Genomic DNA, 12,917 nt, shown 5'->3' with positions numbered 1-12,917 from the left:
ATGGATTCTAGGATATTAATTTATTAAATAATATGGTCTTTAAAAATTATTTATGGGTAAGTATTATTTAAGATGATAAAAAAATATATACTATATATAAAAAGGTAGATTACAACTTAGTAGTACGCAATATCGGGAAAACGATGGGAATCTTCCACCGCCTTTCACAATCATATGCTGTGCTGTTATATTATTTCAGATATTAAAATATTAGCCGATCAAAATACGCGGAAGTCGTGTTCTTCTCACGCACACGACTGAACGAAATTCTGTGTCTTTTACCATTTGCATAATATGGAGATTAAATGGATATTAGGTGGGTATATTATGGTTTGTAACAAAACATATTATAATAAGTAACGTCTAAATACTGCTTATTACCTCCATAGTAAAGTACATGAGCCTTTCAACTACGTTGTTCGAAATTGTAATCCAATATCCGTGGAAGTTCACATCAAAGTCCAATATTGAATTTTAAATAGGATCGTTCGATGTCTCACAAAAAACGAATATTTTTTTGTATATATAGCGTCGCCTATAGGTTACAGCTTACAGGAAACAAAATAGTTATTATAAATATGGATATAATTTCAAATTTGTATTTTATGTTTGGTCAAAACTATCCGAATGACTGTGTTAAAAATATTTTGACGTGAGTATAGTGTACCGCGGGGTTTAACAAACAGGGTTTTACGACTTATTTTTAAAAAATTAGTTACGTTACTTGATATTTTTCCTCTGTAAGGAAAACTATATGAATAATAAATATGATTTTGGCGAGGGTTACCACGGTAACAATAATGTTATAAGCGTTACGAAAATCGGTAGGAAAAACAGTTGTAACCAGCTCAAAAACAAAAATTAAAAAAAAAAAAAAAAAAAACTGTCATGGACGAACCTTATGGGTCGTTATAATATTTTGTACCCGTTTCGCATTATAATATTACATTATTATGTTTGCCGAAAAACGGCAAACCTAACCGATACGACATTGTCATAAAATCGTATCGTGTCATATTATTATTATTATTATTATTATTATTATACACGCGATCGGTCGGTCGCTGTGCGTGCGCAACGGCGGCGGTGATTCGACGCACACGACACCACCACGACGATAACATTTGACGCTGCACAGTGAAAGTAAAACCGTATATCCACTGGCGGCGCGCTCATAGTCGGCGGCCCGGGCGCGCGTGTGCGTGCGGTCCGCGCGTGAGGGCACCCGTCAGTCGCGCGCCGGACAATCGTCATACACAATATAATAATAATATATCCACATGCACTCACACACAGACACAAACACACGCGCGCACACACGCACACACGCACGGGCGCGCACATACACACATCGCGAGTGCACACACCTGCAATAACACCGCCGTGCACGCTGGCGAACGAACGCACGCCGGCCACTTATCATCGATCCGCCGCCGCGTGTTATCGTGCGCCGATAACGTATATAATATACAATAATACACAGTGCTATAAAATATCAAAAACGTCGAATAAAAAATAATAATATATTTTAATATTCATACCAATACGTGATATTATATAATAATAAAATAACAATAAACAAATAAAAATTCGGTTTTTGGAATTTTTCGAGTTTCGCTCGCGTCTTTCGTGATAATTTTCGGTTCGATTCGTCGTCGTCGCCGTCGTTTCCCCCGGGCACCGGGAATTTGAGTTTTCCCCCCCGTTAGAATCCCGTCTATTTAAAAATATTTTTCTCATATTTGTCGACCGGGAAATAATCGGTTTGGTTTTTTTCGCGTGGTTTTTCTTCGACATGTATGCGTCGGGCGACGCATCCGCCTAGGACCCTCGGTGATCGCCACCAACTGCATCTCCAACAACACCTCCTCCACAACCACTGCCAACGACGACGATGAACGCGATGACGACAGCACTGCTGTTGGCAGCCGCGTGCTCGTTGCTGACCGCCGTGCCGGCCGCGTCCGGTTACAGGGCGGTTCGCACTTCCGGTCCGCTACCGGTGACTGTGCACGTCCGGTCCGGTGGTGTAGTCGCCGGCGGCCCGGTCGCCAACAGGACATCGGGCGCCGGAGTCGTCTTTCCGGCGTCTGTGGCGTCGTCGCCAACGACGACGACCACGACGACGACCACGTCCACGTCCACCGGGGCTATGGCGTCAGCCGCCAACGCTGCCGCGGCCGCTGCCGCCGGGTTTACGTCGTTTTCGACCAGCAGCTCAGCTTCCAACCACACCGCCGCCCGGAACCAGACGAGATCTGAGCGACTCAGAGCAAGGTGAGTCAAGCATGCCACTGTAAAATAAATGCTGTAATAATAATTAAAGTGTTGACTATATTATGCGACAGCCGTTATTTGCTTGGTCGCAGTTGGAGACTTTAACGCGCGCAAGACGCACCAACCCCCAAGGGCGTGTGAAAAAATTCGAATCCTGTAATATTAAACTATGCATATAAAACACTTTCGAGCAGTGGCCAAAACTTTATTTTCTTTCGTGTTCTATTATGGTGCTCTGTGGACAATATATAGGTATATTATTATTTATTACTATGTGCTCTGCTAAATAATATAGTCTCAAAAGTTACGAGATCCGAACGGTGTTCCTTTTTGAACACGTTGCATACGTACTATAAGTCATAAGTTTATAACATTGATTTTACGTAGGTATTAGCATTATCAATATAATATTATTGTTGGACTAGATATTATTCAAAGAAACCTTATAACTTTGAAGTTTCCTTCGATGTTTTATACTAATCTCGCGTGTACCAAAGACATAATATTATTATACAAGTATACTGCGCGATTGATCAAATTAAAAAATATAATTTATTTTTTATTTTTAGGAGATAATATACAATCTATATCGTAGATATAATAAGTATTAAGTATAATATGTGGGTTAAGAAAACAATAGAACACGATTTAAATAATTTGAGGAGATAAACCACCCAGTGATGACACTTTCATTTGGTTTAAAAAATATAATTTAAAAACATGTTAAATTAGGTTTTTTATGCAATACTTGTTAGGTAGGTATATTAGAATAGTTTAACTCACTATATTCATAAACCATTATTTAGTAATAAATCATCGATTAAAAATAGGTATACATTTAATTTTAATTGAATAGAATATTATTAAAAAAATTATTATTATAAAAAATAATAGGGATTTAGTATATAATAAAATATAATATTTTATTGTTTTATTATAATAGTATTATAACAAAAATGATACCTATAGAAAATTATAACATTTCTGAAGTGTTATATATTATTATATTAAAGTTTATTTTCATAATCAATTATTATGATCATAATATACCTAGTAACACAATAAATATTTTATTTTTAATCAACAAAACGGAATTCATATATTATTAGTTATTATTAATAAATATCTTATCACTAAAGTGCCTATAAAAAAAGTATCAGTTTACTATGTTCTTTTGGATTTAAAATTGTATGCTGTTTCAGGTTTTTATTTCTGTCATGGTGGATTTATTATTAATAATAGTTGATAAATTAAGTTTAGGTAACTTATTATAAATTTAAATTTTTGCTGTTAATTGAAAATTTTATACTCAAAACTACAACTTAGAATATTAAAAATATACGTATTACACAGTGTAATAAGTTAAAAGATTTACTGACTAAACCCATATTAATGGAACACCCTATTTATAAATGAATACTACCTATTCATTTTATTAACTGGTTTTGTTTATTTTTTACAATTTATTTTGTATTTCATTTATTATATCCTTCCTTTAGTGGCATTCATATTTTTTTTAACATTTCATTCTAATAAACATTATTCACATGCTCCGACGATATATATATAAACCCAAACGAGAAATACTACATATTGTGTCAAATGAACACATTAGTCGTTTTTCTTATATCTAAAAGAATAATGAAGGATCGACTATATAGGATATATAGGATATAGGATAGTATTTAGTTTAGTTTAGTTATTTTTAGAACTACACCTCCAACCCAAGTTTCAACTTAAAAGACGTGCAGAAATATTAAAATGTATGTGTATATTATGTAGCATTTTTTTGTTGAAAATAAAATAAAATAAACTAAACTAAATATATCTATATACCTATAATGTATATTTAAACGTACCAGCCGGATTCGTACATCATACGTACACTGATATTATAAGAACTGAAAATTGATTTTAAACACATTTCCTATAATGACAATGATGTAGTGTCGTAATCCCTTAACTCAACTGGTTTCCGAAAACAGTTAGTATTCGTGTGGCACGCGGTAATTGTGTGTTACTATAAAGTGACGTACCTACCAATATAATAGCCGATCCGTTCTATAGAATATTTTAATGAATCGCGCAAAGCCATATGGTTACAGGTTTCGTCGTTTCGTTGGGTAATGAGCCAGCGGTCATTTTAGAGCCTCCGAGCCAAAGACGTAGGACATTCGTCGTCGGCGCGAAAACCATGATATTTTATTTATTTCATTCGAATTGCCTAGGGACATGTTTTTTTTTTTAACATCCGATCAGTCTAAACACTATGTCACTGTTACTAACTGTTTGGGCCAAATATAATCCGTTCTTAATAATAGTTCAGTAAACAGTGTATAAATTATAGCTATTAAAGACTATTTATTTGGTCCGTTATTATTTTAACGTATAATATTGTGTACGTCTCAAATAGGTTATTTTAAATTTGGATTTTAACTAAAACCATTGGGCGACTATATAGAATATAAGTCAGAGTAGAATAATATTATTTGATTTGACTCGTATCCGTGTATTTACGCAGTACGCCTGCAGTATATATAAGGCATGCACGTGAATTCAAGTATCGTCATCTATATGACTAAATACCTACATATAGTATGGTATTATATCGCTATATTATTTATTATGTTATGAAATGATGGTAACCACGTGGTTATGTAGAAGCTATTAACAATTTGTCAAACCCAACGAATACGTTTATGATTTCGAAAATCCGTTTCAAAAACACTTTTAAAAATTAAATATATTTAACCTTTCACTATTAGCTTGTTGATCATTGTTCCCTTCTAGTTTTAAATGCCACCTGTGTTAATTAAAGTACGCCCACCGGGCACGAACCATTTCCTTAATTATCTAACGTCAACTGAACTTTTAAACCAACAGTTTGGCTCTCTTTTGTTATTCACACGGATACATGAAAAATCATTAGGTATCTACTTGGTGAAAAAGAAACCCATAAAATAGAGTTAATAGGTATGTATTTAGGTTTTGTTTGAACAATAATATTGTAGATATATCACCAATCTTAAATTTAATTCATTATATCCTGAGGAAATTTTTTATTCATTAATTTTAGATTTTAATTATTTACTTTGACTAACACTCGGAGAAATTATTTTTACCGTATTATTATTTCCCATTTAACCATTACTATATTACCGCAGTAGCAAGTACACACACCGAGTTTTCCGTATATGGTGTGTAAAAAATGAACATCACGCTCTTCGATTTTTAGTATTGTATAATACGATATACTACCAATTATATTGATAATAAAAAATAATAATTAATTAGTCCGCGGAAATCGTTAATTTGTTTTAGTTATTAGAACTGGAGAACTTACTTAGGGAACTATTTATAATAAAATACAGGCTAAAATCATTATCAAACTAAATATATTGAATTAAACATTTTATGCGTGGCTAACACGCAATATAATAAAAAATTAATATTCTTAAGTTTTAAAAAATATGAAATATGAATATTATTCATTATGAATTATAATATATAATTGCTACAAAAAAATTGTAATGATACAAATTTAATAAATTACGTCTCATTTTGATACCCAACTGCTGGGTCATTAGTCATTTTTCCAAAAAAATTTTTTTGAATGTATCTAACCTCTCTCTACGACCAGTTTAACCGGTTGCCGTAGTATTATATGGTGAATGAGAAAATGGTAAAACAAGATGATACACATGTAATACGTACATTTTAATTTTATTTTTATTACATTAGCCCGATTGTTGGTGAAAGCCAAGTGATAAATTAGAAAATTGTATTAACCAAATGCCGATTTCTAGATTAACTGGGCCTCCTCAAATATTAATTTAGTAATAAATAAAAACAAATGGATATCTTGTATCCTACACATTTTTTTGCGTTTGCCCGAATTATTTATTGAGCAAAAATATTTCTTTCGGCTCTCCCCTTAAACGGTGTATCGACTTACTTTTATATTTATTGGTTTTCGTAATGGATTAAAAATTGTGAAAATCGTATCATTTGTTTTACAATATTATTATTGTTAAATCTGTAGCAAATTTAAAACTAGCAAATTCTACTTTCTACGTAGAGCGCTTACAAGAGTACCTATATACCTACAGCATTATAGATTATAATTATTGAATCGGGCAAATTAATTACGGGTTAGGTTACGTTTTTCGACAGGAATCTCGTCGGAATTCCGACCGTTTAGCGGGCCGCCGTGCATGCGTGTTGTGCAAGAGCAAGACTATACCCGTATTACTTCGGTCCTAAAACAGTCAAAGTAGCTGCTGGCCAGCATTATAGCTACAGAGTCCTGACAGCGGTCGATACTATATCATAGTGCTGTGATACCATAGAGCAATAATTACGCCGAGTAAAAATAATACATATTATGCTATCGGAAACCGGAAAAAAATTTATTGCAATTTGTTTATAAACGGTTATGACATCGTGAAATTAATACGATATCGTGTTATCATTATTATGTACAATATATAGAGCCATGGAGGTACATCACGATACAAAATAATATCGTTATGATACGAGTCGTATGCGCACCGGTAGACGACGACGGGGCACCTCATATAATATTCACGATCGAAGAGTGGAAGCAGTGGCGGGAATCGTAACATTCGTAACGCGGCGGCGGCGGCGGCATCGCTGTTGGCGTCTACCTGTCTGTCCAGTTTTTGCAAAACACATGCTCTTCGACGGTACACATTATAACGCGCACACCGTTGGCACGGGTTCAACCGGGTCATCGGAGAACCGTGTTTTACGTCGGGTCGTTATTAAAACATAATAAATCACGGCGGCGGCTCGAATCCGCGCGCGCTAATATACGCGGAGACGAAGCCGCGTATTTATAATATTATTATATAATAATATACATAATATTATATAGGATATAGATATATAAATGTATAAATATACGAATATGTATATTATATATATATATGTATATATTATACGCCTATATACCTATATAATATGTATGTACATTATATATTAAACGCGCTCGCGGTGTGCCCCCATGCTATAAAATACATATACTATATAGGTACGATATACCTAATAATATATCATGCAGCGTACGAAATACGTAAAATACGTTCCATTCCGGCCCTTTCGCCTTGATCCATATTGCAACGCGTCGCGCACGCCATGAATTAATCGCGATATGTGTCTGTGCTTGTATATTTATAATAATATTATAATATACACTGCAGGCGTACGAGTATTATTATTAGTACCTGGGTTGTTGTAACGACCATGGTAATATATATAGAGTAATATAATATTATGTTGTATTAATAACGATAATATATGTATATGAACATCGAATACTTGTTGCGTCTGTGTGCGTGCAGTGTGTTGTCTGACGAGCCACCTCGGCGATCAAAAGAGAGACCCGATGGCGCGCTATCGAGAAGAGTGCCGATTAATAGCGCACACGCGATAATAGATATCATACCTATTATCATTATAGATATAGGAATACCGACCGGCTTACATAATAATAATATAATATTATTCAAACCGTAATTCTGTGCGTAAATATATTATAATATAATATATAGACCACTGTTTCGGAGTGTGCGGTACACATACAGGGCGGAACAGGAAGATCTAACAGAAAAAAAGACATGTTATTTAAATTTTTGACAAAATTTGTTATAATTATATGATTAGTAAATAATTTGAGAAATATACTCATGTAACGTGTTGGCAAATTCCCAACAGTAATATTACGGAAAAAGTTATTACATTCAAAATTAATTTAATCAAAAATATATTGATATTTTGAAAAATTCTAAAAAATAAACTACTAAAGTTAGATGAATGTTTTTTCCTTAAAAATTATTCTTATAATTGCAAATTCATAAATTGGCTATTTTGAATTTATACAAAAAAAATTAAAATTTTTTATTTTCAGTATTAAAAAATAAAAATATTTTTTTTTACATTGCACGTGTAACGCAAGCGAAAATAAATTATATATATATATATATATATATAAAAAAAATATTTCAAAATATTGATTAGGACAAAAATTATTACATCTGTCTGGTCTTTCTGTTACACCCTATATACATTATACATATTATATTATATCTATCATCGAACTGTGCTGCAGTGGACTGTTGAATGCGTAACACGTGTATAATATAACATCATTATTATATTCATAATATGCATTGTTGTTAGTTATTACATACGATTGATGTGTGGAGTAGTGCGACCGGACTTTTTATCTCGGGACGGTTTATAATCATTTAAAGACAGATTCGGCTGCAAGACGTGAAGTAATCGTATAGGCGTCGAACGATAAAATATAATAATTTTGAAGAGGAAATCACCGGTGTCGGTCACAGTAATAATAATTATCCATCCAACGTCATAATATAGCATTATAATTCGAGTCCAAACGGTATATCGCTCCGAGAGATTGACGAAGAACTATTTGGCACATGTATATTTATTATGATATGCCTTGCTTACTATTATACGCCTTATTATTATATTTCGGTTCGGTTTTGTAACTGTACAGTGCAGGTAGGTACATCCTACATAATATTATGATTTTCACATTCACATAATAGTTAAGTATATATTTTCTAATCTCGCAGGTATATGAACTTGCAGAGTGTTGTATTAATTTTATTTTATGCGATTACTGTTTTTAAAGTTACATTTTGTTTAAGAAAAATAATGTGTATGATTGAACATTGCAATTTCTCGAGTGATTGAAAAGGTTATAGCTATATATAATATTATAACCATCAAAACTAGATTTAGGTTCAATTATCAAAACGTATTTATTTACATCAATGACCCAGATCTAATAACTAACTACCAATAAAAAAAAAAAAAAAAATCAGTTTACATTACAACTTCTTATAATAATCAATCATTGGGGAAGTAAAACTATTTGTCGAGGACGATGACAAGAGAACCTTGGATTTTCGATAAAAAAAAATAAAACAAAATTACATCGACCAGCAGATCAACGGTAATTTGTTCTTGTGAAAACATGTACACAGTATATCGTGCATGAGTCTATTGTAATAATTGACTGACAAAATTGATTTCTAGTTAAATAATATTAGTTTGAGTATATGGGTGTATACCTATAATTGCTGATAATTATCTTAAAATAAGTTGAAAATAACAGTGCACAGTAAATTTCGTACTTGCAGTTTTGTAATTACATAATTTATAATATTTTCAAGAAATATTACATCTTAAAATAAAAAGTATATTATATTTAATGGATGGTTGATAAAAAAAAATGTTCAAAAGAGCTCATAAGTATTTTAAAATATTCAATCAATTGATATTGCAATTTTCTTTCATTCATATCGTGAACTTTTTTATATGCTTTTATAGGTAAAAAATGACTACGTACAATGTTATTATTTTTTTTTTCGGAACTTTCATGTTAGTCATTCTAATCACCGATGAGTTATGGGGGCGTTGCCATACTCATTTCATTATGACACTCCTCGCACTCATATCCTTGCGACCTATTTATCTTTTATTCGCAAATACGTTACTTATTAATTCTGTCGGTTCGGTAATTTTTAAATAATTTTAAATACGATCCAATCTATGGGAGTGAGAGAATTGGAAATAAAAATCAAACCATTATGCGTCAGTTAGGTAATATCGTCCTCTGAATTCTGCAGCAGCTGAACTAATCAGGTCTCAATCGTGAGTTTTTAAAGCACAATTAATCAAACTGCAAAATACTTTTTAGCGGAAGGAGTGGACGGGGGTGCTTTGTGTGCACAACCGAATGCCGTTACCCATTAAAACCTAATGGTGTGCAATACTCGCACTTTGTATAAAACGATAGAAGGAAATAATAATAATATACAATATTATCTTCCTGTTCCTCGACATAATGACCTCACACATTATAATGACCGATATACTGAATCTGGTATACATCATACACTAATACACTATATACACGTCATAATACTCCGGTATTATTATTTACGTTGGACAAACACAATACACATTAAGTAACAATAGTTGAAATGGAAAGTATTTATTCCTATATTAAAAAAAAAAATCTCATCGAACGATAATTATTATTTCCACCAAGTTCCGTCATCGGATCGAACCAAAATTAATCAAATTAATAAACGAATTACAAATTTTTTGAACGAATCTATTTCGTATCGTTCCATCCAAAGAGTAAGAGGCAATAGCTAGGCATCAAATAAAACCGTATTAATTTTATTGCATTTTAAGAAAAAATTCACATACATTATACAAATAAAAATTATTTAAATGATTGTCTCCAAAAACCTAGGCTTGTGGATGAGACAACATTCAGTTCTTATTTTAAAGGTGTGTTTACAGTTTTAAGACATCTACATTAATAATTCTTATCAAACTATTCAAATTAAGTTTAAACATTTAAATAAGTAATAATTAAATGATAACTTATAAGACAGGGATACAATTTAAGTACAGTACAAATTTATGGATGTGGGTTTTATAAATAAGATTTCAACTTATACTTAATATACAGTTTATAATGTTCATAATTATTATAAAATAATAATTGTTTAATAGGTATATCATACTTCATGCATAAATGTATACCCAAATTCGGTATTATATTTGTTTAATCTAAGAACATTATAACATTAATTGTATATATTTTGACGAATAGAATAATATTATGGTTGAAACTGACACTTTCAAATTTATAAAAATATAGATTTGTTAGTACTGAAATAAAAATACATTTGATTGGTATTAACATCGAGTAACGACTATGGGACTGTAGATAATATACAGACATATATTAATCATGATTATAATATTATTATAGTACTGTGTACCTTTGTGACTTTTAGTTTTCGAATAATTTATTATTATATACCTACGCTTGTAAATTACCGATACTTTTATGTTTTTGTAACGACCAGGTATCCATAAAGTGTTGGCATATTTATTATTTACTTTTCGATTAGATAATTTAACAATGTACACCGTCGTAAAGTTTATTACAGCAAATAGACGCTTTCTATATAATAGTATCCGCTGTATCCAAATAAAGTGTATGATATTGTATTATATTGTACTCGTAAAATTCACTGTTATAATATTGCGGGGACAGTGAACACGAAAAAATAGAGAGTGTCAATGTACGTGACCGAAGTATGAAATGGTTATATTAGGACGGTCACTGGAAAAAAAAAAGTATATATATATATATATATTATATGTATACACATTCATATGTCATGTTTTGCATAGAATAACAATGCGTGAAGATGCACACAAATACTAAGGACGGACGAGATGAGTAAATAGTAATAATAATAATAATAATAATGATAAAAAAAAAAACTCGTTTGAATATTATTACACGATGGGATATTGTATTTGAATATTATACCAAGGTCAACAAAACAGAAAGGTGACGTGCTAATATGGTCACTGTCGCGGAGACAAATCACAAATCATATTATTCTAAACGTGCGGCCGTTGATATTGACTAACGCGTTATCTAGTTGTGATATTATTTACTTTTGGCGGAGTAAATCATTGTAAACGGCACATATTAATACATAAGTTATCGTTGTGTGAAGTTATAGCTGGCGTCAAGCACGACGACGACGACGACAATATTCGCCGTATAAATCACCGCGACACAGGTGCACTATTATAATAACGTTATCGTCGTGACGCAATGAACCTTCTTTAAGACGTATTACCTATGTAGGAGGAATGAAAAAAAAATACGAAAAACAATTATAACCTTTACATAATTATTTCGACCACTGCAGCAGCAGCAGCAGCAGGCTGTGTATAGTGCACGTGCCCGCGAAAATGTTGTAAATTATTAACCCCGTTCGGCGGCAATAATGAGATTATTACGACGGGATCAGTGTTTCGCAATGATTTCGTGACGTGCTCGTTTTGTCCGACAGCAGAAATGTTTTTTAATGATTTATAATATTATGGTCGTTTTGTGAATTATTGCTTGTTATACACTCATAATATACCTATTAAACAATGAAAATTAGCGAAAAAAACATAATAATAATAATAATTACAAATCATAATAATAATATTGGCCATTGGTGCAACGCGAACGAGCCCGTGTTATAGCAATGGTTGGTAATAAATATAATATTATACTTATGTACCTAATAATATACAGTAGGTATATATCCCCAAGTCCGCCCGCGATAATAACAATACGATCTATAGGCAAACACTTTCTAGGATATCTGATAAATATCTATCGGACACGACCGTTTGTAGGTGAGTAGGTGACCGACAATTATTATTATTATTATTATTATTATACATCGAAGCCCGCTGTTTTATTTTAAAAATGTTATCGTGTGTCTATAACCTATAATACAGTTATAATAATTATAAGGCTATAGGTTTACATTCTATACAGTAGTTAAGTCCTCACGGAGCAAATCAATCACGGAGGCAAAAATTTTCGTAAAAAAAGCAAAAACTATTAACGAGCTAATAAAATGAATATTTTTTCATGTCGTATGTTCGTGTATTTAGCTGTTGAAACAATATTATAATTTAACTGCCTTCTAAAATGAAATATCAAATACCTAATAATAATAATACTAAGTATTCCTAACGTTGCA

General features: G+C 32.1%; 1 protein-coding gene across 1 annotated transcript in view; it reads left to right on the top strand.

Moving 5' to 3' along the window:
- The first annotated feature begins 1,164 nt into the window (after positions 1-1,164).
- The window catches only part of LOC132939300 (uncharacterized), a 102,280-nt gene continuing 90,527 nt past the window's right edge, over positions 1,165-12,917 (top strand). The window contains exon 1 of the mRNA XM_061006391.1: positions 1,165-2,277. Coding sequence (XP_060862374.1) covers positions 1,895-2,277 — 383 coding nt within the window. The 5' untranslated portion in view covers positions 1,165-1,894. The remainder of the gene's footprint in view (positions 2,278-12,917) is intronic.

The sequence above is a fragment of the Metopolophium dirhodum genome, chromosome 2 (genome assembly GCF_019925205.1).
Source record: "Metopolophium dirhodum isolate CAU chromosome 2, ASM1992520v1, whole genome shotgun sequence".
Taxonomy (NCBI): domain Eukaryota; kingdom Metazoa; phylum Arthropoda; class Insecta; order Hemiptera; family Aphididae; genus Metopolophium; species Metopolophium dirhodum.
This window is presented reverse-complemented; position numbering and strand designations above follow the sequence as displayed.